General features: G+C 30.8%; 1 protein-coding gene across 1 annotated transcript; it reads right to left on the bottom strand.

The window, feature by feature from the left end:
• Positions 1–7,382: 7,382 nt before the first annotated feature.
• LOC107944858 (probable membrane-associated kinase regulator 6) lies at positions 7,383–9,636 on the bottom strand. The gene is made up of 2 exons (XM_016878686.2): positions 7,774–9,636; positions 7,383–7,674 (listed from the first exon to the last, which is right to left on the bottom strand). The coding sequence occupies exons 1-2, from the start codon at positions 8,432–8,434 to the stop codon at positions 7,667–7,669; spliced, it is 669 nt and encodes a 222-aa protein (XP_016734175.1). The 5' UTR covers positions 8,435–9,636; the 3' UTR covers positions 7,383–7,666.
• Between the last annotated feature and the right edge of the window lie 4,909 nt (positions 9,637–14,545).

Raw genomic sequence — 14,545 nt, 5'->3', positions numbered from 1 at the left:
TCATTACTAAGTCTCCATCTAATAAAGCTATAACTTCCCCATGCCCAAAAACAAATATTAAATACATAAAAAAAAAAGAAAAAAGTAAGCAAGTGGTCCTTGTCAAGATGATCACTTTTTTAGGTTTAATATATATATATTTTTATAATTATGTATATTTTTCATTTCAATGAATATATTTGGCAATTAAGTTTATTTTGATTCTTATATTTAGATTTTTTTTTAAATGTGCCTCATAATTTTGGTATGCTTGTGAGATCAGCTTGGAGTTGGGCTATGGATGTTAAAGTTAATAGAGAACCAATAGTTAAGGTTAAAAACCAAACCAGACCAAACACCTCGCAGCCACTAATAGTTGGTTGCGTCAAAATGAACATAGACAGTACAAGGAAACCTCATATCGAACTTGCATGCTTAGCTGGGATTGCTAGAGACAACCATGGCAGATGGATATTTAGCTACGGTCGCAATATTGGAAAATATAGTGTTGAACAAGCAGAATTTTAGGCAATCTATGATGGACTTAAACTATTTTGGTCTAAAGGGTGGAAACTGGTTGTCTTGGAATGTGATTGTTTAGCTGCAGTTCAAGCAATCAATGATGAGTATAAAGGCGTAGTGAACAAGGCATTGATATGCAGAATATAAGAGCTTTACGCTCGAGCATGAATGGTTCACATAGAGCATATTTACAGGGAATCTAATGGAGCGGCTAATACTTTAGCGGGTATGATGTTTGACTATCAATTGGGTCTCTATGAGTTTGCTTCTCCCCCCCCCCGCCCCCGCCCCCGCCCCCAACAATTGATACTTTTATTCTAAATAATTTACAAGATGATATTGATGTAATTATTGTTCTATAATTTACAAGATGATATTTATGGAAGCTAAGTTCAATATTAAAGTAGATTTAATTGTTAAGTTTAAATATTAAAGTAAACTAAACAAAATACAAGCATCAATGTGGACTTAATTGTTAAATTATATAGGGCTAATTTCACTAAATGTCACCATATTATTGTCTAAATTTTAAATTAGAGTTGAAACTTCAAAATATTGTAATTGAACCCTTAAAATGTTAGTGTTATATTAATTAGGTCATTTCATCGGTATAGTCATCAATTTATGCATCAAATGATAGCTTGAATCTAATGTTGAGAATATATAAACATGTTGATCGAATTCTAAATAACACGTGTACCTATTGTACGAATAGCTCATACCTAACATGTTTGATCTAAACTATTCATGCGATAAAATACACGTATTCACATTTAATTCACGTATTTTAAATATGTTCATTGTCAAATTCGAACCTACATTTAACTCCCAAATTAAAATCTAAAATTACTATAATGATATTTTAATAACTCAATTAAAATATTTAAAAATTTAAAAATAAACCCTTTATATGAAATGAAATGCATCTTCTCTATTTGGCATAGGGGATCTGGTTGCATTTTCACCTTTTTAATCAGACTTCCTCAATCAGCATATTCTTTTTAAATCCCAACCTCGTTAATCACCTTTTTTCTGAGGGACACTCCACCAGAAATTGAATTTTTTTTTTCTTCTCTATTTGGCATAGGGGATTTCTGGTTGCATTTTCTTGCTTTTCAAACTATAAGACAAATGCATACTTACGCCAAACTTTCAAAACCCACAGTCTCATAAGAATTACATGTACCTTTTTTTTATTTTATTTTCATATAGATGGATATGATTCTTTACTTTTTTGACTTCCAATGCATGCATGGTGTGATATGGAGAGCAAATCCACTGTTTCAAGATCATGCCTTGATGCTATTAACTCAAGTCCCCACCTTTACATAAAGAAAAAAAAAATAGTATAATTTGCAACACTATGATAAATTATTATTAAATTCAGGCCATATTTTGGCATCACTCATATGGAAAATGCCAGGCAAGCCGACATTCCTATACCAACTGCCCACTGCCTTCTGTACTGCTTGCTTATTGATTCATTAATGGTCTCTGTTGTTAATTTGCAAGTTGCCTTGTCAATGACAAATTGCATTGCATTATTAAATCCCTGTATGAATCAGATGTGGGGTTCACCTACACACTCAAATCATATGCATGCATGCATACATGTATGTATATATGTATGTATGTATGTGTGTATGTAGAAATGGAACTTTATCAAACTGTTAACCTTTACACAGCATTATATCCTGCAATAATATTACATGCACCAACTTGTCACCATTGAAATATGCATTAATCTACGTCAATTTTTTTAAAGCTTTCTTAGCTATAACTTTCTTTGAAAAAGGCATATTTTTAAAAAGTTATCTGTGAGTTTTATTTAACAAATAAATTAATCGTTTTTTATCTGAAAAAAAAGTATAATAACTATTAGCTTATGTGTGTGCCATTAATGAAAACCCCATCAAACTGCAGTCGTTCATTGTGAGTGGTGCAAATTGTGATATTGAAATGAACTAACCCTAATGCGAGCTAAAGTGATCATAATAGTATCCAAATGGCTGCATGCTTTAAAATAAGTAAAAGTATTATGGAAGCACTGTATTAAGAATTAAATTATATTTTATTTTCTTTATTTAAAAAATAAGTAAGTTAATTTATATATGTTTAGATTAAAAAATAAATTAGTTATTTTGTTAAAAAATTTATCTATTCTTTTTTATTAAAAATTGATTCCTATATATCAACATAAGGTATAAGTGGCACGTCATATATCATTATTTGATTATTTCGTCAACTACACCAATTTTTAACAATACAAATAAATAAAATTTTTAACAAAAAAATTAAAAATTAATTACCTCTTTAATATAATCTACATGAATTTATATATAAAATATCACTTAAAAACGTATAAAATATACTCATTTGTTAATAAATAGGTGAAGAAAAATGTGTGAAGGAGACAGATTAAACAATGGAAACTCGTGCAACTTTCGAATGATTGTCCCTTCTTCTACTTCTTTTTTTTTTTTTACTTTTATTGAATCTGATGAAGTTCATGAAACCCATTCCTGCAGCTTTCTTCATAATTTCATTCATGCATCTCTAGGTGGGATCTCAGACATGTCTTAATATAATATATATTTAGAGAGCGATATAGCAGAACTGAGAGCCAACCCTGACTGGCTAAAACAGGAACCAGTTCGGCCAGGTTGGTCCAGCCAAGAAGTACCTACTGGCTTTGTTCTTGTTAGGCAGTGGTGTTACATTACATAAAAATAAAATAAAAAAAGAAATTAGTGGTTCATTCCAAAGTAGGCCAAGAACAAAGGAGGAGGTGGCCACACTCTCAATTTTATATAGAAAAAGAAGAGTGTCCCTTTTCATCAATTTTCATACATTATTTGTATTTAATTAAACCCCAAAAGTTGGTAAAAGGGCACATGATACCCACCTGTCTTCTGTTTTCATTTCTCTTTTTGATTCCAATGAGATTACCAACTTTTGGTCTCACATTTTTTCTGAATTTAAACCCTTTGATTTCGATTCATCAAAAGCTTTTTCCCAACTCATAAATGACTCAATAATACCACCCAATTTCTCTTTCCATTTCTTTTCTCTTTTAATCTTATGCTGGGCTTCTTCTTTTTTTAATTGAGTAAACATAGTAATCATTTTAACATATTTTTTTAACATACGCAATATTATTATATTCTTTCTCGTCTTTGCTGTGAATGCTAAAATGTGATCCATGGAGGCTAAATACATCCCTAGCTATCCTCTCTCATCCCATTTGATATTTATTAATAGTTAGTTTGATCTATAAATCAAGGCGAAGGTATAGAGGTAGGCTTTGGACTTGGCTCTTCTAAAAATAATAGATTTATCATTTAATTCTTTAAAATTTTATAAAATTACATATTCGTATGATGATAAAATCACACTTTGATCCTTTAAAAAATTTATGATCCACCGCTAGTTCTTCTAAAACAATTTTCTAAACTCCCTTAAAAATATAAACATGGAAAATAATCCTAGAATATCTCACTCTAAATATTTAAAGGTTTATTGTATATTGTAGATTGGGTAACGAATATGGAAGTACTTCATACCCATTTTCCAAATAAAAACCCCAACTTGCCTCCATTCTTTAAAACAAATCACTTTATTCGGAGCAAATTATTTTTTTCATCTCTACTTTCATGTACAAACTAACTTATAAATTTATACCTAATAATTAAATAAGTCTTATTATTAAAGAGTAAAATTTGAGGGACAAAATTAAAAATTTGATATATCAAGTTTGAATCCCACCGTAAATAAAATGTATGGATTTCTTAAAATATTTATTCTGATTATAATTTATTGGCTTTTAATAATTAATTTAAGTGTCACATTTTGTGTGCAATGAACCCAATAAGGAAGTCATTGTCACCAGTGCTAAGATGGTGATTATAACTATTCTTGGGACTTGGCAGAAAATTAAAAAAAGGCTTAGCGGTCCTTTTCCTTTAAAACACTGCCATATTGTTTATGCATTGGGGCCACCATTGCTTTACCTAAATAAAAAGTTTGATTGACATGGATGGGTTTGCCAGGTTTTGCTTCTTCATTTGTGCTGCTCTTCTCCCAATTAGGTTGGATGGAGTTGGATTAGTTCGGGCTCTGGAGTTTTAGTTCGATTTATATTTTAATCGAGTTTACTTTTTTTCATATTTCAAATGAATTTTCAAATTTTAGTGAACAGGTTAACTTTTGAACAAGTCTAATTTATCCTACATGTGTCTCATTCTCGTCCTTAGTTTCTTTTGCCTTTGTTTATGAAAGTTCCAAGTAAAATATATACTGCTAACTTGTACATCTCTTTAGCCTCATTTGTGTACTTGAAGTAGCAATTTTCCTTTAGGCTATGAGAATCTAAATTGTATGGCCAACCCAGTATGGATGTTCCATTTGTAAGGCTTGACTAACTATGATTAGCTATTGGTAAGCCCAAATTTTTTAAGTGTATACTTATATATACTATCTATTTTGGGCTTGTATAGCTAATAAACCCATTCTTCTCTTTGATACATTCAAGCCCAAATATTAGGTCTATTAAATCATTTTGTTTTGAATATTTTTAGTTTAGGTAATTCAAGTTGTTTTGGGTTTTGATCTCGAGGTTCAGTTTTTTTTTTAAGGTCGGATCATTATGAGTTGATATTATTTTAGGTTTTGATTACTTCAAATTGAGGTCAGTTTAGGATTTTTTCTTTTCTAATAATTTCATGTTCGGATAATTTCGAATTCAAGTTAATTTTGGATTGTTTCCAGGGTTGAACAAATTTAGATTGTTACCTTTTTTTATAATTAAATTATGTTGTGTCAAATTTAAATTCAGATTTATTAAGTTATGTTTTTTTTTTCATTTCGGGTCAAAATCAATAAATATAAACTCCCTGCATAAAAAATAAGCCTAACTAGCTTGTTCAAATCTTAAAAAAAATAACTTTCACTTAAACCAATGCTTTTTTGAATTGGATCGTATTGGTCAATCGGATCAAGAATCAACGAGCGTACTAGTTTAAAGAAAATCATTAGACTAATTAATCTGAGAAACGGTATAAATCAATTAAACCGAATGGTTGAGTTGAATTGCTTTTTTTATCTTTAATGATTTATTTAATTGAATCGAATCAACAAACAAACCAATAACCTAATCGATTCGATTACCAATTTCACCGTCAAAACCTCACCGAAAAAAGAAAAAGATACCTAATCGTTTAATAACCAGGAAGCTTTGGAGTTCAATTTTGTAATAGTTCATTAACAAGCTACCACAAATTTCTATTGGTGCCCTTATCCAACTTCAAGCAAAAAGATATGCATGCATTAACTCAATGGCAGTGATTCCCATGGCGACAAATGATGGCCATGGAAGAAGACAAGTACAAGACGGAAAAGGGAAACAAAAGCGTCTTGGTTTCTTTCTACTTATCAACTTGAATCACGCAACTTCCTGGTCTATTCATTTTACAAACAAAAAACCTCAAAAAAACCCAGCATCCAAAGTCATTCTTTTGCTGTCTAGACTTTTTATGTCACTGTAAAAAAGGGTCAAAAAAAGCTATTGGATGTAGACCCTGTATGCCCTAATACAATGTATATACAATGCCGTCCATACTAGAGCATTGTTCATTGTTCATGAGGTTTTTGCAATGACCCAAAGCTGAAAAATGAAGTAATATTAACATTGGTACTAGAATTGCAGCTAGTAATATAGACCTCTCACGGAGGTAACATGGGGGACAGGCGCCTATGCTGATTTAGAAGGAATTTTTAGTCTTGTGATCTCTAAACACTATTGGAAACATTATTGCACATTTCATCATCTATGTCAATATTTGGAGACAAGCATTGTTGTGACATTGTGACATTGTGACAAGTTTTAATGTCATGTTAGCTAACTACAGTGACTTAAAACCAATAGCAGCGACAAGTAGCATGTATGAGGTTTTGGTCCCCCCCCTACCTGTAGCAACTTGCAAGGAGAGAAAAGAAAAATAAGGTCATATAGATACAGTAAAGCAATGTTATCAAAGCTTGGCAATTTCTACTAGCACAATTTGTCTATGTCTCCCTATCCTTACTGGTTTGCATGTGCAGAACTTTCTCATTTCAATGGCTGAGAAACAGTCCACCTAAACAGCTAAACTTTGAGTTGTAAAACAAGTAAATGACAGGATATGAACTAGAGAGGAACAGGCATGTTTTGAAAGGGCAGCGAGATCCGTATCTTGGACCCCATGGCTTAAAAGGGGACCAGATTATGTCAATTTTCTTCAAGTTACCAACTTTCCAGTACAATCAGAACACATTATCTTATCATTTGAAGAAACCCCAATTTTTTTTTCACCCATTTAATCCCATTTCTCACTAGGAGCTAGAGATTATATATGCAGAATGATTATGCTGCAGTAGTTCTTGCTTTACTTTTGAGGGTGAGCACTGAGCAGACATGTAGAATTATTGTCCCTTATCATGATGATTTCCAACATAAATTTAATTACTAATCCTAGTACCTAGATGATTAATTTGGTTTATCAAATTAGGCAGTGCCACCTATCATGTCATGCATGCATGAAAATCGTATCCTACAAAACTGCTGCAAAATATATCAGCATTGGAAGAGCCCTAAACATGATTATGTTTTGAAAATCCATGCAACATGTTTCATGAAATTAATATACCTTGTTTTTTAGAGTTATTTTACTTCAATAAAATCAAATAAATGCTTGTTAAGTGATATAGAGAATCCAGGAGGAAGTTTTTGGTAATGGAAAAAGTGAATTTCTGCAAATATATTCAATATTTTGGATTCAAAAGGATGCTGCTGTTATTATACATATGGATGTTCAATATTTATGCAAGCAAAAGGAGACGTATCCTCGAAACAAAAAGAAATTCCTTATCATTTCATAAATTTAAAACTTTACAGAAATAAAGGAGAGATTTCCTTTTAAGTTGTGAGCCCCTACACTTTTTTCCTCATGAGGGCCAGAATTCAATGGCCAAATACATTTTCACAGCTTTTAACATCCTTACAGTACAAATTGTACATTGTCAATGTCAGAACAGAAAAGAAAAAGGACAAATAACAACTGGCCAAGTAATCTTCTTGTGACCACCTATTTCTTCTCTTCATGTGGATTTGAAATGGATTCTAGTCCATTCATTTTCCTGGAAAATGAAACATGAAAGAATATCAGCACTAGAGCTTGACTTTCCAATGGAACAATTATCAAACAAGCAAAAGGAAATCGGAAAAAAAGATCATACCGATTGATTTTTTGCAATGGAGAACTGCCTCATATATCGAGCTTTCAGAATCACATGATTTTCGGTACTCGTCGGCGGAGTATGCGACGCTGATTCTAGGAGATGTTGTGGTCGAATACACCCAGTTCTTCCTTGAATGAACTCTTGCATCAACACTTTCAGCTCTACCACTTGACTTGCTTCCTCTTAATATCCTTCTATATAATGGCCTAACAAAGTTCAAGTATTTGGAAAATATCCGCTTGGACAATCTTCGACACCTTGTCAAAGAAGGGTGACTCGTTTTACATGGCGGAACCATGAGATCTGGTGCATGTGAAGTGGTAGTAGGCAGGGATGAAGTCGAACCGGAGACTTCGTATGCCTCCACCTTCGAAGGGTTAATGAAAAAAGGCATGACATGGCCATTGGAAAAGAGCTCATCGGCATGAACAAGGGTGAGGGGAGTTTGTGAAATGGGAAAATCAAACTTAAAATCCTGAGAATTTCTGAAGAACCTCTTGGAAGGTGGCATCCTCGGGTCCATTTCAATGAAGGAAGCTTCATCATATGCATCAAGTGAAGCTCTAAGGGAGCTGTCTACACTATCTAAAGAAGGTTTTAGGTTCACTAACCAACTGTATGAAAAGCTTTCAATGGAGAGGGGTTGTGAAGTTTCCATGGCTTCCACTCTATGAAAGGGATGCAAGAAAAACAGAGAAGAAGGGGACTACAAGTAAAGGCCCCAACTCTCTTGTAACATATATATACCTTAATATCCCTCCTTCCTAACAGCTTTATATATGGTTTATTTGGCAAGAGACAATGGATTTTAATAATTGAAAAGGGAAAAGGAGGAAAGGAACAGAAAATGTGTAACCCCACAATAGCACTCATATTGTCTTGTTGCATCAAACCCCTTTACCCCACACTTTCCTTTTAAACATTACAAAATAGATGACTTGTTGCCCAAACTTGTAAGAAAGAAATTAGGTTCTTGTACATAGTCCAATCTTTATCTTAAGCAGCATTTTATAAACTAAAACAACTGTCATTTCTCATAAATTTATAGGCTATAAAAGGTGAAACAAGAAATAAAGGAAAAGCAGGTTCATGCACAAGCATTATCTATCCAAGGTGCTACTTAAAAGTCTTAAACTACAATAAAGAGTAGCAAATGTCTTCCTAGCTATGTTACCCCGAACTCGAGAAGTGAGTGTTGATATGAATATGTATCCTGCATGGGTATTCTAGATACCCTTTTCAAGTTTTTTCATATATTTGAGGGATTATACCTTTTAGCCTACTCTCATTATAATTGCATAACCATTGCAAAAAGACAATATCGCAACAAGACAGTGAACATATATGATATTACAGGGCATTGAGAAATAGATGAAATAAAAATGATGCACATTGTCACACGTTTATGCAGTTTGGTCCTTGAATTAGTTAAACAGATATCTTAAAAATCTCAAGGGGAAAAAAAGAAAATATCACTAATGGTAAGGGAAAAAGCAAATAGAATCTGATATGTTCTATTGGTAAGGAAAATTGAAGGTTTTGCATCCACTACCATTTCTAGTGGTGGGTGAGTTTTGGATATCCTCCTTCAAAACTTGGAAGCCAAAAGAAAATGATGTTGTTTTCATTTACCGACAATCTATAAAAGAACAAAATAAACAGACAAAGGTTCCCCCTAGATTTGTCGGAGAATGAAAAGACAATGACCTAGGTTTCATGGCCAAAAGCCAAAAATAAAGAAAGTGACTTGAAACCAACTTGTCCCTACATTGCATCCTCCTCCAGGACAAACAACAAGCAATAAGATAGGGAATTTAATCATTCACAAAGCAGTTTTAAGTTCAGAAAAAAGAAAGAATGTTTTTTTGATTTCATAAAATATCCATTACAGCTTTCAAGAAAATCATTGTTTTTCAACTCATCTAACATCCTAACATATATAAATAAAGAAAATTATATAGTATTCTGGGTAAAAAAATGAACAGTGTTAGGTGCAATGACAGAGGATAGTCATCAACTCTTAAAAGATTAGTCTTTATGGACCCTCAAACCATGAAACAGTTATTTTTAAACCAGTGTCATCTAAGTGCCACACACCATGAAAGAACTTAGTGTGCAGTGGAACTTAGGGACTATTTAAAAGATTGATCCAAAGTGCTTGGACATTTTAACACTGAATTGCAGGCAAAAAGACCTAGCAAATAGATGATGCCCCTATCAGCAAAGATTGTTTATTTTTAGGTATGAATGAGCAGTGAAGCCACTTGCAGTCTACATGAGTTTTTTGGCTTAGAAAATCCCAAGAAATCTTCCCTCTTTGATATTGCAGTCATCTACAGCACCCATCATATAGGAAAATATCTTAATAGAAAATTCAAGATAGTGGAAACATATTGCTTTGATTTTCATAATATCTATGAACACAAAAAGCATTGATATCTAATAAGTTCCTTGCTTACATATAAAGACAAACACGAAAACACCATACCAAGGAACAGAAGTGGTAGCATTCCTCTGCGTATTACAATGGGGACGATTCAAAGTACCCATTCATTATTGAAATTTCAGGAATAAATACTAATAAAAATCAAAATCCAAGGAAATTTGAAACGAAATAGATCAAATTTGATAGCAAATTCAACTCTAAAATATAAGAGAAATAACCCAAACTTATAAAAAGAATCCCAAATTCAAAAAGAATGAAAACAAGCCCAGAAATATTCAAATAAACACACACATATAAAACCAACACATAAGCAAAAAAAAAAACACATTAAAAAAGAGAGACTTTAAATAAATAATTCAAAACAAATTTCTTTTAAGAAAAATGTAAATTGATGGAATTTTATACCAATCACGATATAAAGGGAAAATTATACAACAATTCCCTTCCCTCGAAGACTGAACTGCAAAATTATATTCCATTGCCGGGCTTTGAAATTGAAAATTCAAAGCAAGAATTTTAACCACAGTGCTACAATGGATTAGTTGATATAATATTCAAACTATTATATTTAGAAAAGAGTAAAACTTTGAATAAATAATTAAAAATAAATTTCTTTTAAAAAGCGTACTTTTTTTTTTGGAGAAAATAAATTTCTTTTAAAAAGCGTACTTTTTTTTTTGGAGAAATTTAAAAAGCGTAAGTTAATGGAATTTTAAACCTATCACGAGATAAAGGAAAAGAAATACATTTCAAAAAAGGACTAAAATGAGAAAAATCCGACAATTGCCTTCACACGAAGACTGAAATGTAAAATTACATTCTACTGCCGAGATTTGCACCCGGAAATTCAAAGCGAGAATTTTAACCATAGTGCTACAATGGATTAATTTAGATAATATCGAAACGATTTATATTTAGAAAAGAGTAAGACTTTGAATAAATAATTGAAAATAAATTTCTTTTTAAGAAAATCCAAGTTAAGGGAATTTTATAGGTTTTTTTTTCATAAATAATATAAAAAATAATTAATTACGAAAATTGTATAGGAAACAAATTAATTACGAAAATAAACATTTGTTATAGTATTCTGTCGGTGCTGCCTGACATATTGACGATATCAAACTAAAGTGTGATAAACTAAAATATTCAAGGACCTGATATGTAAATTGTCCATTTTTAAGGGTGTCTTGCTTCATAAACAATCATTATTTATTTTTATTTTTATTCTCCTTCAACACCAAAAATAAGAGGTCTCTTATCAATTACCAATAAGATTTTTCTAAAGCTTTTATAATTATAACTTTATGTTGTGTCTGTAAATCAATTTGATTATAAGGATAATTATAAAAGCTTTAAAAAAATCTTATTATGTATAATTTATAATTATTAGTTAAATTTATAGTTTTCAAATATAATGTGAGTAAAAAAAAACACTATGAATTCTGTTAACTACTATATCAAACATAATTTAAATAGGAAAATTAATTTTTTTAAATAAATAAAATTTATTTCCAGTTGCAATTGGCTTTTTTGCGGAAATACCTTTTAGTAGAAAATTTTTTTAGATTAATTGGTAAGAAGCCTCTCTATTTTTAGTGTTGAAGAGAAATAAAAAGAAAATAATAAATAATGAGGGTTTACTATGAAATTAACCCTATTTAAGGCTTGGTGGCGCAACATAATCAGTCGCATAGTTTTTTAGCAGCCAATCTAATGGGCAAATTTCATATTAGGTGTAATACCCCGAAAATTACTACAGTAAGAAAGTAAGGTAATATCCTTGATATAGTAAAATAAGTAAATAAAGTGATAAAAAGGATAATATTGACTTATGTCAATATTGGGAAGTATATTATGACATATTAATTCAAGAAAGGATTAAATCGCAAAAGTGAGAAAAGTTTTATTGCCCAAGAGTAAATACTCAAAATTTGAGGGGTTAAAGTATAAATACAAAAAGTTTAAGGACCAATAGTGTAAATATTTTAAGGATGAAATGATCTAGAAACTAAGGAAAATGGATGGATTAGGACCAAATTGAAAAAGGTGAAGAATTTTGAGGGACTAAATCGTAATTTTACCAAATTAAGTGATGACTCAAGAATAGAATTTTAAAAGATCACAAAGGGCAAAATGGTCAATTAGAAGAGAGAGAAATCTAGAAGATAATGATGATGTTGGAGATATTTTAGATTAATTAAATAAATATTAGTTTATTAATATTTTAATTTGATTTTTAAATGATATTTATTATTTTATTATTATTTTATTTAGTATATATATAGGAAAAGGAAGATGAAGAATCATCATCAACCTCCCATGCATTCCAATGTATGGGGAGAAAAGAAAGAAAGAAACTTTCTTTTCTTTACAATTTGGTCCTTCTACCCAAAATTCACCATTTTCACCTAGAAATCAAAAGAATTTCTATATCCATCAAGAGAGAAAGATAACAAGGAGACTATGGGGAGCTAGAATATCAAGTTAGATTCAAGAAATAGAAGCTGGAGAAGAGAGAAAATCAAGTTAAAGGTTGAAACCAATAGGACAAGGTAAGAACATCAAGATTTCAACATATTTTTAAGTGTGATATTATTGAAAAAGCATGGAAATGACGTTATAGTAGAGTTTTCTTATATAAGGTATCCTGTTTTTGATATATTAGTGAAGGAAAATAAGAGAAAGTGATGGGAAATATTATAGAGAAAGGGAATAAGAGTGTCATAAACTTAGTAATCAATATTTTGCACTAAAACAGTTTTGGACAGCAGCACTAGGTTAAATTTGAAAAATCACCATAAATTGTGAAAATCGAATTAGAGGATGAATAAAAAATGAAATTAAATATTATTGAGTCTAGTTTCTCATAGAAGAAACGGTGTAAGTAATGAAATTGTAAATAATGAAATATGATAAATTTTGTGTGACAAGGTCTGAATGAATTTGGGTTCTCTTGTTCTGACTTTGGAAAATCATAAAAATTTGAATAAAAATAAATAGAGGCTTAAATTTATATTATTAGAATCCTTAATGAGTCTATTTTCATAAGAAACAAACGGAAACATCATTCGAATCCTGTACAAGGAGATAATTAATTTTTAGTGAAGAAGGGTCGAAATTGTCAGACAGCAGAACATGGATGAGTTTAAAGAATAAACTGTACTTATTGGCTAAACCAAAAATTCTGAAAATTTTATGGTAAGAATATATATGAGTCTAGTTTCATATAAAATTTTTTGATCTCAATATGGAGTTTTGTAGCTTAAGATTTAATTAATTTAGTGACTATGACTCAAGTGAACAACTTGTTATGAGTAAATAAATAAATAGTGGTATCATGTATATATCAAGGATGTGGAATGGAGTGGAGGAGGAGGAAAAATATATGTGAATATTCAGATAATATGATTCTATTTTAAAAATAGCTAATTTACATGTTTTAGGTTCAAAGACTAAATTGAATAAAAGTAATATTTTAAGGGTAAATTGGTAAAGATGTCAAAAAAGTGACCAAATTGCATGAAATGAATTGTTTTATTATTTAAATTAATAAATTGAATGAAATATATATATTGGATTGAGAAATTGATTTGAATTGTGAACATGAGAAATTGTGAATTGAATGAAATGGAAATGAAGCTTTGAATTACATGAGTAAATATCGGGTCTCGTAGGCCCTATTTGTTATGAATATAATATTTCGAGGATGTGCTGTAAGGAATTATAAAAGCACGTTAATAATTTAAAATTTTTAATTCGGATGAAATTTTGCAACTCGGTTTAATACGTATGCAAATGTATGTCTTCTAGTAATGCCGCGTACCCTATTCTGGCGTCGAATAAGGGTAAGGGGTGTTACAATGTGACATTGCCAGATTCGGTCATAACGTTTAGACCGAGTTTGGGGTGTTACATTAGATCTCTAAATATTTTAGTTTATTACATTTTAGTCTGATGCCGCCAAAAGATCAGGCAGAACCGGCGAAACACTGTAACAAATGTCTATTTTCGTAATTAATTATTTTTTATATTATTTATGTAAAATAGCCAATTTTATACCTATCACGATATAAAATAAAAAAAATACATTAAAAAAAAGGACCAAAAGGCAAAAAATCTGACAATTCCCTTCCCTCAGAAAACCAAAATGCAAAATTATATTTCACTGCCAAGGTTTGAACTCGTAAATTAAAAGCAAGCTTTTAACCACAGTGCTATAGTGGATTAATTTATATAATATTGAAACGATTTATATTTAGAAAAAAGTATGACTTTGAATAAATAATTGAAAATATTTTTTAAAATGTAAATTAATGGAATTTT

This window comes from Gossypium hirsutum, chromosome D12, assembly GCF_007990345.1.
Source record: "Gossypium hirsutum isolate 1008001.06 chromosome D12, Gossypium_hirsutum_v2.1, whole genome shotgun sequence".
Lineage (NCBI taxonomy): Eukaryota > Viridiplantae > Streptophyta > Magnoliopsida > Malvales > Malvaceae > Gossypium > Gossypium hirsutum.
The sequence above is the reverse complement of the archived record's forward strand: the minus strand, read 5'-3'. Positions and strand labels throughout refer to the sequence as shown.

What these genes read in the sequence shown, in the direction of transcription:
- LOC107944858 (XM_016878686.2), bottom strand. Translation starts at nt 8,434, where the DNA reads ATGGAAACTTCACAACCCCTCTCCATTGAAAGCTTTTCATACAGTTGG.